The 21,399-nt window shown below is 37.2% G+C and overlaps 1 protein-coding gene across 8 annotated transcripts; it reads right to left on the bottom strand.

Annotated features, from left to right (window-relative positions):
* Nucleotides 1-2,713: 2,713 nt before the first annotated feature.
* Nucleotides 2,714-21,254, bottom strand: LOC106483910 (RING finger protein 151-like). Of its 8 annotated transcripts, none has more exons than XM_067290307.1 (10): nt 21,129-21,254; nt 20,512-20,614; nt 18,030-18,765; nt 14,983-15,099; nt 13,814-14,039; nt 12,427-12,566; nt 10,331-10,493; nt 8,905-9,025; nt 7,626-7,868; nt 3,023-6,765 (listed from the first exon to the last, which is right to left on the bottom strand). In XM_067290307.1, exons 5-9 carry the CDS (start codon nt 14,017-14,019, stop codon nt 7,632-7,634), a joined length of 867 nt encoding a protein of 288 aa, XP_067146408.1. In that variant the 5' UTR covers nt 14,020-14,039; nt 14,983-15,099; nt 18,030-18,765; nt 20,512-20,614; nt 21,129-21,254; the 3' UTR covers nt 3,023-6,765; nt 7,626-7,631. The 8 variants fall into 8 exon arrangements, with proteins under 8 accessions (XP_067146410.1, XP_067146408.1, XP_067146409.1 ...); XM_067290308.1 differs by having other exon boundaries at nt 18,666-18,765; XM_067290310.1 differs by having other exon boundaries at nt 18,676-18,765.
* Between the last annotated feature and the right edge of the window lie 145 nt (nt 21,255-21,399).

Raw genomic sequence — 21,399 nt, 5'->3', positions numbered from 1 at the left:
CTGACCCATAGTTGAAGTAGCAGGGGAAACATTTAATAGAAGATTGACTTAATCTGTGAAAGAAAACAAATGTATAAATGTAATTTATATAAATTTTGTTGTACATTCTTGATGCCATGATGAGACACTTAAGATCCTGCACCTGTTGAAATCCACAGAAAATCTTCCATTGACTTCAGTGAGAATAAGATAACATCCTAGTATTTACTTTACCACTCCAGCTTATGTATTAGGAATATAAATATCCTTTCACTGGAAAACAGAATATGCTTCAAGGTTAGAAGGCAAGATACTCTTGTTTTGAGAGTCTGGAGTTAATCAGTTGCTTACTTGGCTGCAGGCTTGTGTAGTTGGGGAGAGGGGCTAGAGATAGATGTATGAACTGAATAACCTCAGAGTGAAGCATTAACACCAAACTTTTCTTTTGAATAGATGGTTTGGATTTGTGATTCTATAATTCTTCTTAGACTGAGATATATTGCAAAAAGAGAAACCTTGAGAAGTAGGAATTCACAAAGAAATGTTACCACTAGATTTACCTCCAAATTTATTTTCATGTTAAACTCAGTGACTGAAGTAAGCTTTTTATATGCCTGCATTCCTTTGAGCTCCATGGGATTTCATAGAAATAACCAGTTCCCAATAACCTTGCGTTGGATATTTGGATGGGCTGAGCAGTGGTAGCTTTTTCTGAAAGACCATATAAAATTTTTACATATGATCTCCACCATTAGACTTCACTGAGTTGATCTCTTGACATTACAAAAGTGCTATAAAGGGGTCTTTGTCTACTCAAGCAAGACCTAGTTGTATTGTTCTTGTTTTAAGTAATCTTGCTTTGGACAGCTAGTCTGCATAGTATCATAAGCTTTAACACCCTGTTTTAAGTGTTCCCTAAAGTATGTGCATACTTTAAAATGAAAATTTTCAGCTTTATACTGACTGGCTAGATTAAGTAGGTTTTTATTTGAACTGTAGAAGGCCCCCTCTTGCATGTACTTTCTTCTGTGTGTGGAGACTCTGTGCCACACTGTCCCACAATTTCTGAGAGTTGATTAGTTTGCACAAAGTCAATTGACATAACCTATAAAAGTGGTAAAGTAAATTTTTCTATTGTTGACTGGGTGTGGTTAAAGGGAATAATATTGGTTTACAGAGGTATGTATTTTAACATTGTTTAGATAACAGGGTGAACAAAAATTGCTTGGAAGTCAAAACTTTCTGAATGGTAGAAATAACAGGAAGATGTAATTTTACAATGATGAACTGTAATGACTAAAATGGGTGGAGCTCTCAGACATTACAGGTATTAATACTATTTTTTTAAGGAGCACTGCATAAATATTTTTAAAGCTGACTAGCTCCTTTATGCCATGTGTTTAAGGTTTTTTATTTTTTTAGAAACTTTACAGCATTTGAAACTAGTAGGGATGTGAATGATTTGTTTTCAGTCAGGGAATTTGAAATGAAAAGTGAAGAAAAGTATCAAGCATGGAATAAATGTGTAAATATTCAGTACTGGTTCTTGAAAATATGAAATATGGCATGTCACACTGGTCATTTTCAAACTAAAGAAATAAAGGGTTGGTTACATTGTTCAAGATGAACACAATCTGTAAATTTAGTCAAACTTGAAAAAGAAGCATATGTCTAATTTTTGAAAATAATTTAGTTCTGAGGTCCTTTACTGCACAGTGGTTCCTTTCTTGGATAAATTTAACTTGAAATAATGCTGTAAATGCCATGTTTAAAATTTTGAGTTATTTGGTTTGACTCTTAATTCTTACCTTGAGCAAATAACATTTAAATCATTAAATTTCACTTTTTATATCATGCCAAAAAAGGAATTTAAGTTTCATTTCCTAACTGGAACACCAGAACACTGGAAGTGGCTAATGCCAATGTCAAAATACTGTTTAGTATCATACACTTACCTGATGAGCAAAGCACCTGGGAAGAGTGAGTAATGTTGAACAGTTCCACAATACAATACAGTTCTTCCTCCTAAAGTCCTATGGCTGAGTACACAGACTGTGTGTCTGACAGTGTATGTTAAGAAAAGGAGAAAATGTTAACAAGAGCTGCTCTTTAGGTTTAAAATTGTAAGAATTGCCTTGGTTAATTTAATGTCCTAGTTAAAGGATAGATAAATGCATAGAAGACATAGTTGATGGGCTAATGGTGAGACAAGTTGTGTGCATTTTTTTATTTTCAAAATCTTCAGCAGCTTGTTGCTTGTTATTCTATACTGTCTGCAGGCCAGATGTAGATGATGTATGTAAGCAGATAAACAGGTTCTTTGCAAGATATGCTACTCTTTAAAGTTGTGACATGCAAGCTTTTAGCCTTTTTTTTCACTGAGTAACTAGTCCCATCAGGTAAAAGAATATGCATGAGAAAGCTAATGCAGGCTGCATGCAGCAGATGCATGCTCTGGCTTGCCTTGTATCCTGACTGTTAATGTTTAAGCAAATGCACCTCAAGATTACAACTTATGAAGTGAAAATTTTGAAAGACTCTTGTTTTCCTGATCTTACATGTTCTTACCTCACATGTAGGATATATAGTGGCTATGGAAAACCTACATTAGGGATAAGATCCCTTTAATTGACGGATAGTGTGGTTTCCCTTCTTGCCAGTTTATTATCCTGCTGTCTCTGCAGGACTGGCCGTCATACTCCTGCATTCTAGTTTTCGGCTTTGCTAGTTCTTCTCTCCTTCAAAATGGCTGCTCATCCCCTTCAGAAACTCCCATCTGGAAAGCAGGGAAAAACATCCTTGAGCAAGATTCTGTTTGATCAAACGCTTGCCTTAATTATTACTAAATATATATCCCCTGTACTTGGCAAAAAGTTACATGACTGACTGGTATACAGCCTTACCTACTTCAGTGCATTGACCCTCTATTACAGTTTATTCATGGCTTTCTGTACTGTGCATCCAGTATACTTGAAGTATGCTATTTCATCTGATAAAGAGGATACTCAAAATTAACAGAAAGAAGTGAAGCAAATTGCATTCATCATTATATATACCCTTTATTAATTCAACTTCTATACAAAGTGTACTTCAAATTGATACAAATACTGTTATTGTTTCTTTTACAGACTAGAGTTTAAGGTCCAAGATACCACTGTTTTATCCTTCTTTTATATATATAAAGGTAGAAAATGTAAATAGATTGGCAGTGAACCATAATGCTGGAAGACAGTTCAGTGTTTATTTGTTAATATAAAGTTGCATAGAATTGTAGGTCTTTGTAAAGGCATCTATCTGTGTGATAAAATCTCCCTGACCTACCGTTCTTCATCCAAGAAGCAGTACATGAGGAAGGAAAAGGCTAGTACTGCTCCATTTAAATATTATCCAGCACTTCTAAATAAAAGCTATAGAAAAGCACCATGCCAAAAACATCAAGGAGAACAGCATATGGAAAATTTAAATTTAATTTGCAAGGCTCCCCACTCTGATATATGTCAGGAACTGTTTACCACCTGGGATTTACTAATACATTGAACTTATCAAAACCAGTGAGATAACACTTTTTTTCCCCAGTTAAAATACTTTATTGTAATATGTATTTTGCTTGACTGTACAAATTTGTTCTCTTCTGCCTTGACAAGAAACCATTGTATATGTGTGCTGTTTAATTTATCTGTCTTATGACTGTTAATCTAGTACTAGAATCATACTAACTAAAAACTCTTCACTTAATTAGTAAGACCAGCATAACTCTACCTTGAAACTCTTACATCTCACTCAGATGCATGCTTCTCTATTCTAGAAGCCTTTTGGAAAGTCTCCTTTAAACCTAGAAGCCTTCCCCCAAATTACTGTTACCTTTCACTAAAGAATGCAAGCCTAGCCACAGTGGTCCATACTGGCCAGGCCCATTGACAGTATTTTGCTTTGGGAGGAGAGAAGGACAGGGCATGTAGCTTTAATACTGAATGAAACAGAGGAAGCAGGTCTTGAACTTGACTTCTCAAATGGAGAAGTCAGTTTAAGGGAACTAATTTAAATAAAACTGACTTGACCTCTTATGTCTTCAGAATAAACATGTAAATTTTGATTTTCTTTCAAAGACAAACTTACCGCTGACTTTAAAATGCTAATTTATATAGATCCTTAGTGTTTTTTTTTTTTTTTTTTACCCCATTTAATGTAATTGTCAGGATTTGCTCAACTCCTTATAATTTCGTGTACTCTACTCAACAGTTTGCTATCAGAGTTTTATTAGAGAATCTCCCAGGTTTGGTACTGTTACATTCAGTACCCACTTGGTTGTGGATAAAAGTTTAATTTCCTTTTAATTCTAATGCTATTTTAATTGTAATGCTGCAAGCTAGCAAGCTAACAAGTATAACGGTGAGCTGGTGCACAGGCTGGTGCAGCGCTCAGGCTGAGGGAAGTCGATGGAATTGCAGTTACTCTTTCTTTCCACCCTCCATTAATCTGGGCCTGCTCTACAGTTTGTGCTCTCCCTTTTCTAGCTGCAAAGTGCTATTAGAAGCAACTAATGATACAACTGCTTGCATGGTTACTGGTCCATTTGAGTAACTGTTCAACTCGCTATCAGCATGGTCCCCATTGTGAGGAAACAGAATCAAGATGTGATTGTCTGAGAATATTTAGGATCCTTGTTACCAGTAATTCAATGCTCAAATCTTCCTGTAATGCAATTTTAGCAGCTTTTCATGTAATCCTAAAATGTGATTATAACTAGGGAATTATGCATTTCCAAGTGAACATCTGCACTTACTTTAAGTCTTCTATGATATTTGGACCGTTAGTTTTTATGAAAAGGACTAACAGACTATCTGAAAAAAAAAATCCTTTGCTTCTGCCAGCTGTTATTAAAAGTTGTAATACATAAGATTGGAAAAGCTAAATTTAGATAAAATTCTAACATAATGGGCTATTTAATTTCACTCTAGTTTAAGAAATAGGTAAAATGATGACTATGTTCAAGCATATACAACCCCGTGTGTGAGTGGTTCATTAGTAGAAGAAAGTCTTAAGTGCATCAGTTATCATCACTAAGGAATTTGATTAAGCTCAAATTTGAATGATTTTCCAGTGTAACTGGAGAGATCTGGTGTTATTAGCTAATATACCTCCATATACCTCCATTTAAAATATCTCTGTGAGTGCTTTCTTTCTGCTAAGGGAAACCCAAGCTGACAGGTCATTCCAGCTGCAGGTGGGCCCAGAGCATTTCCATTTTTGAACACTGAAAGTTCAAACTCCAGAGCTGGCAACTAGGAGCTACATAGACTGCACAGCAGAAAGTGCTTACTTTACACTGAGGAGCTGTTTTCTTGTGGAGTTTTATGTCTGTCCCCTTAGGATACAGACAGCAGACCAAATGCTAAGTAAATATTAAATAAACCCTATTTTCTGCACTAGAATTAGGAATGTCACCCTCCTATTTATAACTAAAAACAAATGCAGAGATCTAATTAGGCAGAAAGCATGGAGCTAATAATGTGCTTTTTGTGGTCAGAATGTAAAAGATAAGGTGATCATTACTGCCCTCCAATTCAGGAAGGATGATCCAGCTCATCTTGATAGGATGAAGGATATAGGATTTTGAAGGAATTTTCTTCTTTCACTTTAAGCAAGGTAGATAAAGTTACAGCACAGAACCTCACAGTTACAGTACACAGAAAAACATCCTGAAGAAACACTGATTCTAATAGCATGAAATCTGGAATTGCCAAGCAGCTTCAAAATTAGTGTGAATGCTGAAACAGAACCACAAAGACCACAAACACTAACAGCTCGCTTATTTAGAGCACAAGATAATAAAAGCATTCTTAGGTTCTAACTACAACTTTAATGTGTCCACTGATGTATGTGTAGTGACCACTGAATGCTTGGTGTGAATGAAGGTTAAATCTTAGCTACTATTTTACTGTCTCACATTGTTAGATATGGCTGCTTACGAGATGTGCTATGTCATGAGTTGGGTCATACTGCTGTAATGACCTAAATACTGTCAACAATTGTAATTTCATCTAGAATTTAAGTGTGAACTAAAAAACAAACATTTGGAAATAGCTCTTCCTATGAAGATTTTCTTTCAGAAAAAAACCTTTACAGGAGAGTTATTTCAGTCAATTTCTAAGTGCACACAAGGGCTGAACATGTGTACGTTTCCTTTCAGTGGCACTAAAGAAAAAAGAGAATTAGAAGGATTTATTAATGCCTGAAATTTAATTAAGAGAGCTCTGACCACACACCTTTATAATGTAGTGTATGTGCTAAGGCAGGTTGCTGCCTCTCTCTTTGGTTATGTTGTTAGCCACGAAAGCTTTGATCTGAGTGGCAGCAAGGCACACACAGTAGTGAATTTGCTTCCTAAACTAGAAAACTAGCTTATTGAGACTGTTGCACCTGCATACTGTTTTCCTGAAAGTTCAGAACTGATTTAGCACATTCGGTAAACAGGAGGCCAGGTTTCCCCCTAGTTACTCCACTGAAGAGCTGTAACAGAGGACAGAATATGGCTCAATTATAGCACTGAAAACAATACAAACAGGCTGTGTGAGAAGTTTAGAGAAAACTCTTTGAACTGTACAAATTTCTCAAGCATACTGCAGTCCTTACAGGCAAATGCCCCCTTGTTTCAGGATTTGTGGGTCTATTATAAAATCCTAGCTCTTGTGTAGTATGCTTGAGTACTAATAAGAAAGTCCGAAGTCCATATGACTGTGCAAATGTTTGTCCACTGTGGATACTGATGTTCAAGTAGTCTTAAACCTGCCAAAAGAAAAAGATACTAAGATATTCATATATGCTTTAAAGATATTGAGTACTGCATAGGTTGGTCTTCAGCTCAAAGGTCCCTGTAGAAATAGCCGATATTTTCACATCAAGGAAATAGCGTTGTGAATTGTGAAAACATGCAGAACTCAACATGCATTATTACTGACTAGGTAATAGAAATATTACCAAAGTGACAGAGGTATGGGAATGAACATCAACAGCTCTCTAGCCGTGCTGCTCAAATACAGCCTCCCCAAATTTCTGAATACAAAGCAAGATCCACTCCTGCAAACTCCTTCAAGTTACGCACACACCTGTATAAAAGATTTTAGATGACACCATTACCTTGATCTTTGGTATTATTCTCTTATCAAATGTGTATCAGCCTGGGAAATTAGAGCAGCTCTAAAGTAAAACTCTTACTTTCTATTACTGACTTTTCCTAAAATTAAACTACATCCCAAATGTCATAACTGATTATAAAAACTTAAATGCACTCTAAAGGACCAGGAAGGAGAAAAACTTTATGTATCATTTATTTTAAAAAGTTCTAATTTCCAGGCTTGAAGGAATCCTGTAAATGATGCACTGAAGAGCTATGAATCAAGCCTCTCACCCCCATCTTATGAAAACATTAGCTAAAAATGTCTTTTAAAATTACAGGTTTTAAAGTCCAATGTTCCATAGGAGAAAATTCCCCTCATTAGTTTCTATAGCCCAAGAGGGAAAAAGTAGTAATTTAGTTTTAAAAAGAAAACAAGTAAATCAGAAATGATATGAAGTTTACCATTCATTCATAGAAAGCAGAAACATTTGCCAGACAAAGAAATTAAAGAAAATGTTTTTGAGCTTACTTCTATTTAGATAACCGTAACTTCCCTAGGTTTTCGTTTTACACTTTCTAGTCGTGTCAGAGGGCGGAAGTTTGTTGACTTCTTGTTTCCTTCTGTAGTGTTTAATCGACAGTCTTTCTGTAGGCCTTTCAGAAGCTCCATTAATTCCCGCTTCTCTAGCTCTGCCTGCTCCAGCTCTTGACGATGCTGTCTCTCTGCAGCCATCAAAGACCGTACATCTGACATCATGCGTGACATCTGACTCTGAAAAGCAAATAGAAACTACTGCAAGAAACAAAACCAAACTCTTTTCTAGTGATGCTGATATGAAGGTGAAATGGCCATGCATATAGGGCAATGGATTCTAAAGAATAGGCAACACTGAAATTATCCAGCGTGTTTTTTGATAGCAGAACAAATGTAAACAAGGTGAGACACAATCCAGCATTCACCTTCTGAGATGGTCTTGTTTCAAAGATTCCAATAGAGTTTTCCCAAGAAGTACAAGAAGTTTTCTATAAAGTGTAATATTGGCAGTAGATTTACCTGGTTGCTGCTTAAATTTTGTATTTCAAGACCCCAACCAAAATAAGGTTTTGGTTATGTTCAGATACATTCTTCAAGGATTTAAAACCAAATCTCATAAGAAAAATGTAACATACACAATATCTCAAGTGCTTTGGGCTTTAAAAATCATTACTTATTCTGTGATATAATAAGAACTGGACGAATGACAAAAATAATCAAATAATAAGCAAAGGCTATATTAAGTTTACTGTGCAAGTCTCCAACCCTTTCACCACAGTTGAACCACACTGTAAATATCACTGTCTACAGTAGGGCTTCTGTGTCAGTATTGGATTAAGCTACTTTGGACAGCACTAAAACAGGAGCTGGATTTTTAACTACATCCAGTCTGTGAAACACACTCTATGTTTAGGCACAGAAAATGAGTTTCAGACTGATTTACCGACACGTTATGTGTACACAGAACAATGCGGTCCAGGCTATCCAGGCGAGCTCCAAATGAATTTGAAGAAGATAAACTGCACTAGTGCAGCACTCAGCCTGCTTCTCAACAGAACTCATCAGCCTAGGCAAAGCACTGTGCTAGCAGCTGTCCTGTTTCCCACAGTTAATGGGAACGCTTATCTCTATGAAATTCTACATTTATGAAATGTAATAAGAAATGCAAGTTTCTTTGCACAGAATAAAAAATGGAGACTTCTACTGGGAAGAGCAAAAAAAGAAAAACTATTAGGAGGAAAAAAAAAAGAGAGAAGAAAATGATCATATTTACCTTTAGTTCTTCAATTTCATTTTGCAGAATACTCTCTTTCTGGACCATATGTCTTCGCTGTGAATCTAATCTTGACTCCATCTCATGCTTTGCCTCCTCCACTCTGCAGATCATTTCTGACCTAAAAAAAGTTCATTTATCCTTTTCAATCTTGTAAATATGGCAAAAATAAATTTTCAAATTCCAGAAAGATTTCTTGCAGCCAAACAGCCTGAACCAATTCCCACTGCACTCTACAGGACACCTCTCATTCTTGCTGCTCATCATACAATATTCAGTATCCTCCTTTTTCCCAACCAGAATGCCCCAGTCAAAAAAATACTAGCATCAAAAAAGAGGGTTTGGTGCCCAAATGCAACAACAATGGAAAACATATATAAGGGACAATCCTATCATATTTCTTAAAAAATTCTAAGAGCTCAGGATCATATATGTTGAGCCTTAACTGATCTATTGCCTTTTACCTATAGTATACACTTGGTTAATATTACTAAGCACAAGTAGTCTTTATCTTGACTGTGAGTACTGTGAGTATTATAGTATCTGTAAACATGTAATCTTGTCACTTTTATGGTGGACATTAAATAATAGGATACACTAAACTATTATAACTTGCTCATAGCCAAAAACTAACTGTTACTACGTTAACCTTTCGAGTTTAGAAACTAGGCAAGCTAGCATCTTTATTAGCGGAATTCCTTTGTGTCCCAATGCACTTAAAAAAAGATCCGAGTCTGACTTCACAGCAATGTTCAAGAGCACAGGACTTAAAGAACAAGTTAAAAGAGAGAAACAAGAAGGAACATGGGAAAAACAGTCCAACTGGAACATTATGGAAAGGAAAAACTAGAGTAACATATATAAGAAGAAAAAGAGGAAGTTGGAAAGAACCAGCATATTCACTACCTACCATGATTTTAATCAAAATTTAAAACTGGATTCTCAGAGGGAGAATCTAGTAGAGAGAGACTACAGTACAGACTCTCTACCAGCCAGTATCTGCCTTTAACTGCCAAAATGATTGGAGATTTTTATTTTCAAGAGTTAAAAAAAAAAAAAGTAATTATTAAATAATGCCACTCGGCCTCCATACCAGACAAAGGCAAAAATAAAATTGTTTGTTAGCTTCAGTTTAGTTCCTGGAAGGTATTTTGCCGTTTTATGTTGTCAGTTCACAATTTTGTCGAACTGCAGCCAATGATCTTTTAAGATTTGTAATGACTCGGACAAAAGAACAATAGCAAAAAAGTCAAAACAGTGAGTTTAAAGACTGCATTGACATATAAAAATACTCTGGCCCATTAACATCAACTGGTTAATGGGTTATTTAACAGATACCAGAATCCAGTGCTAGTATTTGAAACTCTCTACGCGGTGACTTTAGGCCCAGATTAAAACAAACATCAAAGGAACAGAAGATTTGTACCGAAGTAGTTCTAGCTCAGTTCTTAGCTCTGCTACACAATTATGCTGTGTGTCTTCTGCGCTGAGAATGGTGTAACCACAACCATTGGGGCATTCACGGCTCCGATATTCACAGACTGCCAAATGACCATCTAAGTTACGTCGTTCAATCTGAACTGTACAACCTGAACAAGGAACAGTAAGATAAGCCAGCCATTTACAACAAAAGCATTTTAAATAATTCCAAACAAAAACACTCAAGCAAGCAAGCCACAATAACAGATTGACAGTTGCTTAGCTCAAGGTAAAGCAATGAAAAGAGTAATTTCTTTAGAATATGGGTTGAGATCATTAAAACACACATACTAGTAATAATACAGACTCTAAGAGTCTTACCGGTGGTAGGTATTTTCTGTAAATTATTCTGTCACTAGTCTAGCATTAGTGCAACTTCAGTAATGACAACGCTGATGTCAAGCTGAGACTATAGCAGCTTGCCTGCACTTCTACCACAGACTGCAATGATTTGAACTGAAGAAGAATGAAAATGTGTTTAAAAAAAAAAAAAAAAGTAGACCTCAAAAATAGAAAAAAAGTGTAAGGACACATAGTAAACCAGAGGGTGAGCTGGAATGGAACCTTGTTTTCCTGACCATTGATCTTGAGCATGACATACTAGACCACATAAATAGTCAAGAACATTTATTTATGACCCTTGAAGAACCAGTTGCAAAACCAGAAGCATTTACACAAAAATTATAGGATATAAACTTTACAAATCCATAGTGACTAAAAATAAAATATGGAGAACCAAAAAAGAACACCACATAAACTGTTGCCATGTTTAACACACTAAACTTTGAAGTTTGTAGTCTTTTAATCTTAGACAATGTTTGCTGTAGTATATATTTTTAGCTTGCATTTCATTTAAAGATAAAAGAGATGTAAGAAAACTGAAAGAAACAATAGTACAATGAAACTTGTCAACAAACTATTCCAGAAAATTACAAAAGACAGCTCTCTAATGGAGATTTACTAATAAATATTATGATAGTAATTGAGGTACTTTGGAAAATACTCTGACGTACTTTTGAGAAAGAGTTCAAGATATTTAAGAATCCTCAGTCCCCAGAATATGATACATAAGAGCTAATGTGTAGTAACTGTATAAATGCTACTTAATCTGTTTTGGTAGAAAGTAAAACTGGTTAATTTAAAGCATCTACAACAGTCACTTACTGCTGAGAGAAATGTTAACTTCCAGTAGAGCAATACTAGCACCTTAATCTTCTCATTATTAATTACAATGGCAGACTTGACTATGCCCTTTGTATCATTTATTAGAAATTATATCTGCCTGGTAACATAGCCTTTGGAATAAAGCTGACTGGGAAACTTTAAAGGTATGTTTCTTCCTCAGGAAATGCAGGTTTGTTGAAAATAAAGACATGAACATATCAATTTTGGCAAAACTTTAGTTCAAAAAAATTCTCACATACAAGATAGGTTTTTGTTAAAACTGAGAGAAAGTGAGTGACTGCGCATGAAGGATACACACCCAGGCAACTGGCTGTTTTAAAAATAAATAATGACCTATAAGCATGTGACTTCTGTAGATGCTATTACATTGATTCAGTCACAACAATAAACAGTCAAAGCTGAAAGACACACTCATAACTTGACAAAAAGCAAAAGAAATGCACTACTACATTTTGACAAATTTGAAGTCGATCTTTCTGATTCAATTTAGTTAGTTTTTGGATAAGAAATTGTTGCTCGTGATCAGGATTGCCACAAATTAGGAATAAATTTTGTACAAAGATTGCTGCAAGGAGTACTAATGCTTTGACTTTCTGTTTAGCTCTTTTTGTATCTTTGCTAAACAGTAGCACTCATGAACAAGAGATCATGTCCATACAGAGAGGCACCAGGGGTAGTACCTACTTGTTTCTGCCAAAAGAATATTTTCTTGGCTCATTTTGGTCTAGCATTCAGAAGATCGTGAGGAGTTCAACCCAGAAGCAAATGAATGGCCATTTTTGCCATTCTGTTGGACAAAAGATGACAAATACATGTTCTCTGAATAAAGACAATTCAACTTCTTTGAACACTACTCACCAGCATTGGAGCAAAGTATCTGACTGTATTCACATTCTCTTTCATGCCTGTCTATAGACTCTAGAGAACAAACCATTTCACAGCCATACTCTCTGTTTTTGCAATGTAGCTGAAGACGGTTTAAATCATTTTTCATATATCTATATGAAAAAAAAAAAAAATCAAATCGTGGATGAAGAATACATTATTGAAAATCTGCATTTTCCAATTTCAGGAAGAGAAAGTGGAATTTTAATTTCCATGAAGAAAACTGATTTTATATATATATATATATTTATATATATATATATATATATATAAATAAATATTTTAGCATTCAAGTGACCATATTGAAAACATGAAAGACCACGTTGGCTTAAAATGAGAGAAGCAACATTAATGGAAAAAGTTACTCTCCAAAATTAACTATGCAAATGAATTCCTGAATAAAGTTTTAACTGTATCCTTTAATTAGCTCAGCAGATATTAACAATAATAAACACTTAGGCTACAGATCAATAGTCATTCACCATTTAAGTTTTTTGTTTCCAAACATGCCAAACTAAATTGAGTACAATAAGCACAGACAAAACAAAGTATAAATTAAACTTTGGGATTTTGTCCACATTACACTCCAATTTTCCATACAGTATGATCTCATCACTGAAAAAAATAATGGAAATACCAGAGTTAAAACTCTCAGTAACAGGAATTAAATTAATCATAACATAATTTGTTAATTTGCTTGAGCAAGATTAGAAAACACAGGGGCTAAAGACCCAGCAGTATCTCCTGATAAAACTGTGTGTGCTGGCAATAGCAGGAATTGCAGAAAAGTGACTTGCAAAAACAGGCTGCTTTGTGTGACAAGGATCAACACAGATACTCCTATGGCTAAAGACCTTTTTTTAAAAGGGATTTGAAAGCAAGAAGTCTTATTCATATCTACAGGAACCTATTCATTACAAACCCAACTACAAAGATACTGTAGTATGGCTGAGCAGAAAAACTAAAGATATATAACGTTTAGTGATTGTTGCTGTCAAGAGCTGCATTGCCTGGTTTTTCTAAAAGAGATGGAAAAGTCTTTTGGTGCTGTAAAAGAGATTCAGAATAATATCCAGAAAGACATCTACAATCAACACTCACAACATAAAAAGGTGGAGAGCAAACTAAGTGTTCTATCCATTCTGAAATCTTTAATACCTCAAAAGTCAGTTAGAATAAATAGAAAATGTTAGTGTTCTCATCCAATGTTAATGTTCTCATCCAAGTGATCAGTTTCTGCCATAGGCATATTGCATAAGGATAATCTGAGTGACAGTAAATGAGAAGAGATAAAGCTCTGCAGGCAAAGTTGAGAAATCCTATATTTATACAATTTCAACATAGAGTGATGGTTGTATACCTGTAAAGAGGTCGTAGCAAAGATACATCAAGCGTTTGTCTGTCTTCAGGGCAGTTACTGTGATGAATGAGCCATCCATGTATACAAGCAGTACAGAAAGCATGCTCACATGGAGCCTGTAATGGATCTTCTAACACATCTCGGCAGATGGAGCATAAAAGTCCTTCATTAACGTAGCCAACAAAACGCTCAATATCATAGCCCATGCTTTCCACACACTTTCAACCTATTAAAAGAACATACAGAAACAAAGTATTTGTCCTGAATCCACAGGGCTAAATCCACAAAGGGCCTGGAAGCAGTTAGAGAAAGCTGGAAACTTAAGGTGCATGTAGAACTTAACTGGTGAGAATGCAAACACTTATATATTTTGGAGACTTTGATATCTCAGTGAGAATTCGAGGATTTTACTGCTAGACTTCAGCATCCTAGTTTTATATCAAGATTCTCTGAATGCTGAAAGCAAAAACATTAGCAGATGCATGATCTTTGCTTGTTCCGAACTCTGCTATTGAACATGTTTCTCATAGCCATTGTGAAACATACAGTTTCTATTTACCTGAATTCTACCTGAAGTAGAAACGTCAAAATGTTCATATGAAAGTGCTTGCTTTCTATTTTATTGCCTTTTATATAATGCCTAACAAACTTAAAAATAGTATCCTTACAGATAACAGCTGTGGTACTTTCAGCCAGCAGATTTTGTATTTTGTGTTGCTTTCATACTGGGGGGGGGGGGAGGAAAAGAAAGCCATCCCTAAGATTCATTATTTGCTGTAGACTTCCATTCTGTAAGGAACAGCATGAAAACTCCACATGCCTAGAGAAGCACACAATCTTCAGGAAGAAAAAGAAGCCAGAACCGCAGCTAACCTTGAAACATCTTCTCCTTCAGGGTCTGTTTTTATAATACTGATTGCCTTTTAAACTGATTTGAAAGTTTTGTGAAGAAGAACTAATAAGCAATACGCCTTTATTAAAATTCTCTCAGGAAAAAGTTACTAGAATTTGGTAAGACTCCACAGAACTCACTTAAAAAGACAGTGTTTTAGCCTTTGCATTCCTCTTAATCATATAAACTTATTTTTCCAATACCACTGAGAATCACAAAACAGGTTTTTAATATTTTTGAGGTTTTCTAAATAAAATAGAAAAGCAAGAAATCCTACCTTTTTAGATTTAACTACATAAATACCTAGTTTGTCCAAAGACTTCGGAAAGAGTTTTCAGATCTGTAAGATAGTAGTACTTCCTTCCTTCAGTTTCTCTTCACTGCTTTATTATGTCTATGAGAAAATTAAAAAGAACAAGCCTCAGCTGTGTCCCCTAAGTTACTGAGTCCTATGCCTAACCAGCTAGCTGCGGAATAGACCACTGTCCTAAGAGCCCATTAAAACAAAGCTTTCAGAAGCATGTCACTATGAAACCTACCACTGAACACGAGATTTGACTAGAAAAAAGTCAAGAGTGCTAATGTAATGTTTTTAGGAAGTGTCTGGTGATTTAGGACAATGGATCTAGGCAATAAGTGAAATGTTTGTAAGACAAAGTTATAACCACAAACTGTTATAATAATAGATTTTTAAAGTTATTTCTGCCAAATTATACTTTAAGGTACTGATTTATAGATAGAATAAAAGGAACAATTTAAAATGATTTAAAAAACCCTAGGAATAGATATGCCTTGGTTTTAACTGGCATTAGATCAGTGCTGGTGAAAGTCCATATTAATCTTTTCATTATCACTAGTAATATATTTGAGACATGAAAAGGATAAAACACAAAAAAATTACACATTTTTCCAGAGTGTTTTACTTTAGAAAAACAGAGTAAGGACAGTTTTTCCTTTCCATTTTAATTCCCATTATGATTTCTGTACCTTATAAGAAATATCAAAGTCAGAACTTGCAACTGTTAACTTTTCATTATAAATAAAAAGTAACTGTGGGAATCCCAACAGAACTGAAAGTTCTGACATAGGGGTAGTGAACTCTGCAGCTAGATGAAGCAAGAGATTAGAAACAGGTATCTATCTATGTCAGAAACGGATGTTTTTTTCAGAGAATGAAACAGCTTTAGAGTTTTCCAGGGTCAGAGGCCTTTTTTTTTTTTCTTTTTGCCAAACAAAAAAATGTAGAACTTGGCAAACATTGTTCTCCATCCCACATTCTTCCTCCAAAGCATACTTCCACACAGAACAGTGGGGAAAAGAGAAAAAAACCCTACCTATGGAAAAGAGTCAGAAAGTATGAACCAGTTTGAGCTGTCCAAGATTAAATGCAGAGATTAACTGAAACTTGAAGAATACAGTATTTTAAAGCTTGCAGCAGTGTACATATATGTTTAATATAAATGTCTGTAATTTTTAAAAAATTACCTTCCTTGTAAAAATCTTGCTGATTTACAGAGTAGGGTATCCTTTTACAGATGAGGAAACTAATCCACAGAAAACTAATGTGCCTTGGGTTATATAAAGCCAGTAAAAGAACATCTTCCCCAAATCACTTAACCCCTCTTCCCTCCTCCCCCCAAACCCCATATTATTTAACTTCCCTGGAAAATATTAGCTAGAGTCTTATTCTCTTAAAGTACGATAAAAGCAAATACTGTAAGTGCAATAAGGTTCTGCTGTGCATAGTAACAAGACAAACCTGGCAAATTAACATGGGGTTTAACTCACAACTTTAGTCTCTTTCCGTTTACTGATGTAGATATTTATTACAAAACTGAACACAAGGCTGCCATTTAATTTTGAAGTCTTATATATTTGTCTGTAAGATTGAAGAAAATGAAACTCAATATTATTAAAATATTGCAACTATCATATTTCTTAAAATGATGAAAGAGTCTTACCTAACCTGGTTTTATCCAGACATGATATGCAGCTCATCTTTAAAACAGAACTGTCACAGTCAAGTTCATAGTACTGACAAACAACATGGCTCTGATTTTCAGCATAACTAAGGATGCTCACTTAAAAAATTAAAAAGGAAATCATTGCTTAAATGCCCTATGCTGACGTCTAATAATTTTGATGACTTTCAAAGAGCATTTGTACCATCCAGTCAGAGTTCTGATTTATTTATCTATGCTGCTTTCAATCTGAATCAGAACTTTCTAAGAACAATATGGATCCATAAGGACTAATGTTAAATTTTGTTCTAAAGTGAGAAACTACATTTGCAATTCCTCTTAAATGAGTACAATAGAAACCTGGAATTGAGAAGATCCTATGTTGTGTGTCCGACTAGCAAAGCATACCTTCACTGATTATGAAAAGTGCTTATGTTAATGGCGTGTTTGTTAAGATTAGGGTTACTAAAATCTGTAACGAAAGTGTACAGAATACAAACAAGCATACAATTACCTAGATAGAAGACTCATCATCTGCTACACAGTTTCTATATTGTGTTTTGTTTCTACTGGCATGCTGTAGTACAGCCAACTCCATGGCTTGTAGACACATCTGAGCTAGTTTTTGATTAGTTGGGTCACCCACTAACTGGGTGACCTAGTGACAGTGTTGCCACAGCAGCATGGAGTGTAACCCATATAAACTCCTGACAAAGTCGCAAGTAGTCTTCACAGCCTGCATTTAGCTTCGTGCTTCTGTGGCTACACTGTTATCGACAATACAAGCTAACTACATTTACAGGTATCCTGGATATGCTATTCCTTTGGCTGCAGTATGGATATGTTTTAGAAGTGTCTGCTCAAGAAAATACTGCATTATGAAGACGACAACCAATTCTTTTCATATTGTTGTTTTCCTGTATGCTTTTATAGGTCTCCTGCAGAGACAGGAAGTTCAGGACTTTGCTAGTTCAGGGTGAACACAACAAGCACTATCTTTGTGCAAAGTTGTGATCGTAAGGAGAGGCCAGCAAGGAACACAATGCAAAGTTTAAAAAGTGGAAAACAATGCTAATCACCATCAGCAGAATGTGAAGTCAAGTACTAGCTCCCAATACTGATGTAAGCATTGAAATATACACTATGTTTTTGCTGGAGGACTGTTTACTGGCACATGTACATTCTACCATTTGAATGGTGAGCCTAAAATTTTGGTTTGGCTTGGTGAATCCCAGAGGATCCAGCTTTTAGAATATTTTCATAGCGTTATAATATTTTTAAACAGAACTGTATACATTTTTGCTGTCCTAGAGTTTCTGTACTAATGGAACTGTGGAGGTAGTAAGTTACATTTCACACTCACTTTGCTGAGATCTGAACACTCAGCCTTGCTGACACTCTTTGGCTTATTTTAGCATGTTTGATGTCTATCAGAATGGAGGAAAGAATATTTTCATCAAGTGGGAAACAAAAACTTCATTTGAACTTGACATAAAAATGAAGTGTCTCAGATGTATATATAAAAAAACCCAACCCAAAAGGGAGTTTAAATAGAAGGTGGATGGGAACTTTGAGGTAAATGATACACTCAAGGTGTTTTTGATAAAAACTTCAGTAAGTTTTAAAGACTGATGTTGTAGCAGCACCTACACAACGCCAGGGTCCTTGTGGCTGGTATAATGAGTCAAGGCATGTTTTCACTTTGAAACCTAAGACAATGTCTTTCACTAAAGTCCCTGTCATGCCCTCTGCCAGTAGTAAGTTCTTGACCTGAAGAACTGGAGATGTTTTATCTTCTGCCAACTTCAAGAGATGTACATTAGTCAGGAGACAAGCAGAGGGAGAGCAGCAGATACATGCCAATCTATCTAGCAGTACAGACTGCTTATTTCAACCAAACAAATTGCATCAGTTTCAACTTCTATTCTTCCCCAACGATTTTTCTTTTCTTGACTTTGATCTCAAAACCTCTTCTCATGCTTTGCTAGCATTTCCAAACCTTGTCTTGCCTTTGCTTTTTCTAGTCCTCAAGTTTGCCCATCGCCTGGCTGTTACCAGCAACAGCGTCCCTGAGGATCTGGAATTTGCAGGTGCTAAACCTAGAAGGCAAGAAAAGACAAACTATGACATGTTGCTTGGTTTCCGTTGTTTCAAATACATTTCATTTCTCCCTCCAGTTTTTGACATGCCACAGTCTCTCCCCATACCAGAGATATTACTTCCTTTTTTAGTAGCTGTCATCCCATGTTGTCTGCAGATACACATCCACACCAGCCTTGGTGCAGGCTATGGCATGCACCGCCTTTGCACAGACGTTGCAAACATATAATAGCAGGAAGAAAAAGGATGGGATGCAGTTCCCAACTAATTAATGGCATAGCTTGCCAAATGTCTGGCACTAATTAAGGATACTCCATTGGAAATCAAGACAGTAAAAATCAGATTAATGACCTGCATTTTTTCTTCTGCACTAGTTTCTAATTTTGGAAAAAAAATGTTCTTGCTCCAGGTGACAAAATAAAGCAAAGCTGTTTGAAAGGCTGGAAGGAGTTATGAATCATCGGATGTGTAGCACTAAGATAGCACTTCTACAAGTCCCATGTGAATAGGAGAAAAGCAAACTATGCAGGGCTCAGTGATGAGGTGACATTAAGATTCTGCTAAAACCCACTACTGCTGCTGCTTCTATTTTCACAAGTGGTTATGGTCAAAAATATACTGTGCTTTAAATCCTCCTATATAGCAACATTTTAGAGTGTCTTATGCCACTGTCAGTCACTGCAACCCAGTTTAAGCCAGCATTAATGTCAAAAGAAGCAGCCTCATCCATTCAACTGTGAGAGCAAAAGCTTGATGAATTGTAGGGATAATTGACCTGGTTTAAGACTGAACTGGCAGGAAAAAAAAAGTTTTAACTTTAACTGTGATCCTACAGTAGTCTAAGTCAATCTACCTACTAATTAATGTTCTTTTAGCCTTTTTCTGCTTCTTCTCTTGAATCAGTTGGAACAGTTCATGTGGCCCTTTCCTCATCTGGCTCAACACACTAACCAGACAGGAAACTATTCACTGATTTGCTAGGTTAGGTTTTGTTGTATTAATAGGCTAAGAAGGCTTAGCAAAAGTTACAGTGATTGAGGAACTGGTGCAATACAGCGGATGAGAACCTGTAGCCAAGGCAGAAAGGAAAGAAAAACAGCAGCGGTGATCCTAATTAAGCCTGCTACAGAACTACAATCTCAGATCGGTTCCCCAGACTGGTACAACATGCAGTCACATTAACGTTTGTGCCAGCAAAAGAAAGGAAGCAGAAGGGACTGGACTAAGAGTAAATGGCAAGCTAACAGTGATGAAAAAAACTGTGCCTTCAGCAACAGAAACTTCTATGATAACCAGTAAGAGCTATACTATCAATTTAAGGTCAATGCCTCTATCAGGAACCATTTAAGAAACTGGAACTACTTTGATAAGGCAAATTTTTATGTAACACTTTAATTTGCTCTCCCATTGCAAAACCTACCCTTCAAGCAGAGCAATACAAGATATTTAACTTATAGACTGCTTTTTTGTGGTTTTGAAGGTCTGAAACGCTGGTAGACAGGACAAAGGACAAATGACAGAAAAGTGTCACTCAAAGGGCTCTGGTGGAGAGGACCTTTGCATAGGTAAGAGAAGGGACTCGGGGTTATGTATGGAGAAATTGTTCTGGAACTACAATTGATCATGTTGTTAGGGTAGAGAGAGAAAGAAACAGAATTGGAATAGATATTGGCCCATACTGGAGCACCAGCATAAACATTGAGCAACCACTCCTAAGCAGATTCAAACAATTAACACATGCTTACCATTATCCCTTTGATCTCTTCTAGGAAACAGTTGAAAAAACCGCCATCTGTCAGGCACAGGGACACAACTTCCAGCCTGCACTGCCTACAAAACTGGCCGGGCCTGCATGCGGCAAGTAAACCCAAACAAACACTAAGTTCCTTGTACAACACTCCCAGTCCCCCACCGCCCTGCCCCACAGCTCAGCTCCGCAAAGGTGTCCGGGGACTGCCACCCCCCAGTACGATTTGCCTGCCATTTCCACAGCCCGTGAGACTACCGACTCGGTAGCCACGGGGCTTCCGCCCTGCCGGTTTCTTTCAGGTGAGGCGCACACTTTCCGGTGAGATTTCTCCCCTTCCTTCCCCTCAGCCCCGCGCGTGGAGGGCGAGTAGCGGCCCGCCGGGGGCGCCCGGGGACACGAACGCCGCGAGCCGCGGGCGACCGTTGCGGGTGTAACGGTCGCCGCGAGCCGCGCGCGACAGACGCCACTTCGGCCCCGCTCCCTCCCCCGCCCTCACCGGCACGGCTCCCGGGGCGCCCCCACGGCAGGGAAGGGCAGAGTGAGCCCGCCCGAGCCGAGCCCGTCGCTGCCCCAACGCCGCCGCCAGCCCTCAAGCCCTCCGCGGCCACCCACCGACTCACGGAGCCCTCCGCCGCCTCCCACCAACACCCTCCGTCACTCGGCGTCGCGAAAGGGCGAGGCTGCTTTTGCTGCCGATGTTGCTTGACGGCCGCGCGTCACGCCCCAAGGAATACGGCCTCTCGGCCATACTGTGTGTGGCACAAAAGCCTCACGCATGCGCAGTCCCCAACAGACTAAGGGAGGGGGCGCCCTCCCCATGAGCCGCCCCGCAGGTCGGCACCAGAGGGTATTACGCACGCGCACAGCAGCGGTTCCCGGGCGG

The sequence above is a fragment of the Apteryx mantelli genome, chromosome 2 (assembly GCF_036417845.1).
Source record: "Apteryx mantelli isolate bAptMan1 chromosome 2, bAptMan1.hap1, whole genome shotgun sequence".
Lineage (NCBI taxonomy): Eukaryota > Metazoa > Chordata > Aves > Apterygiformes > Apterygidae > Apteryx > Apteryx mantelli.
This window is presented reverse-complemented; position numbering and strand designations above follow the sequence as displayed.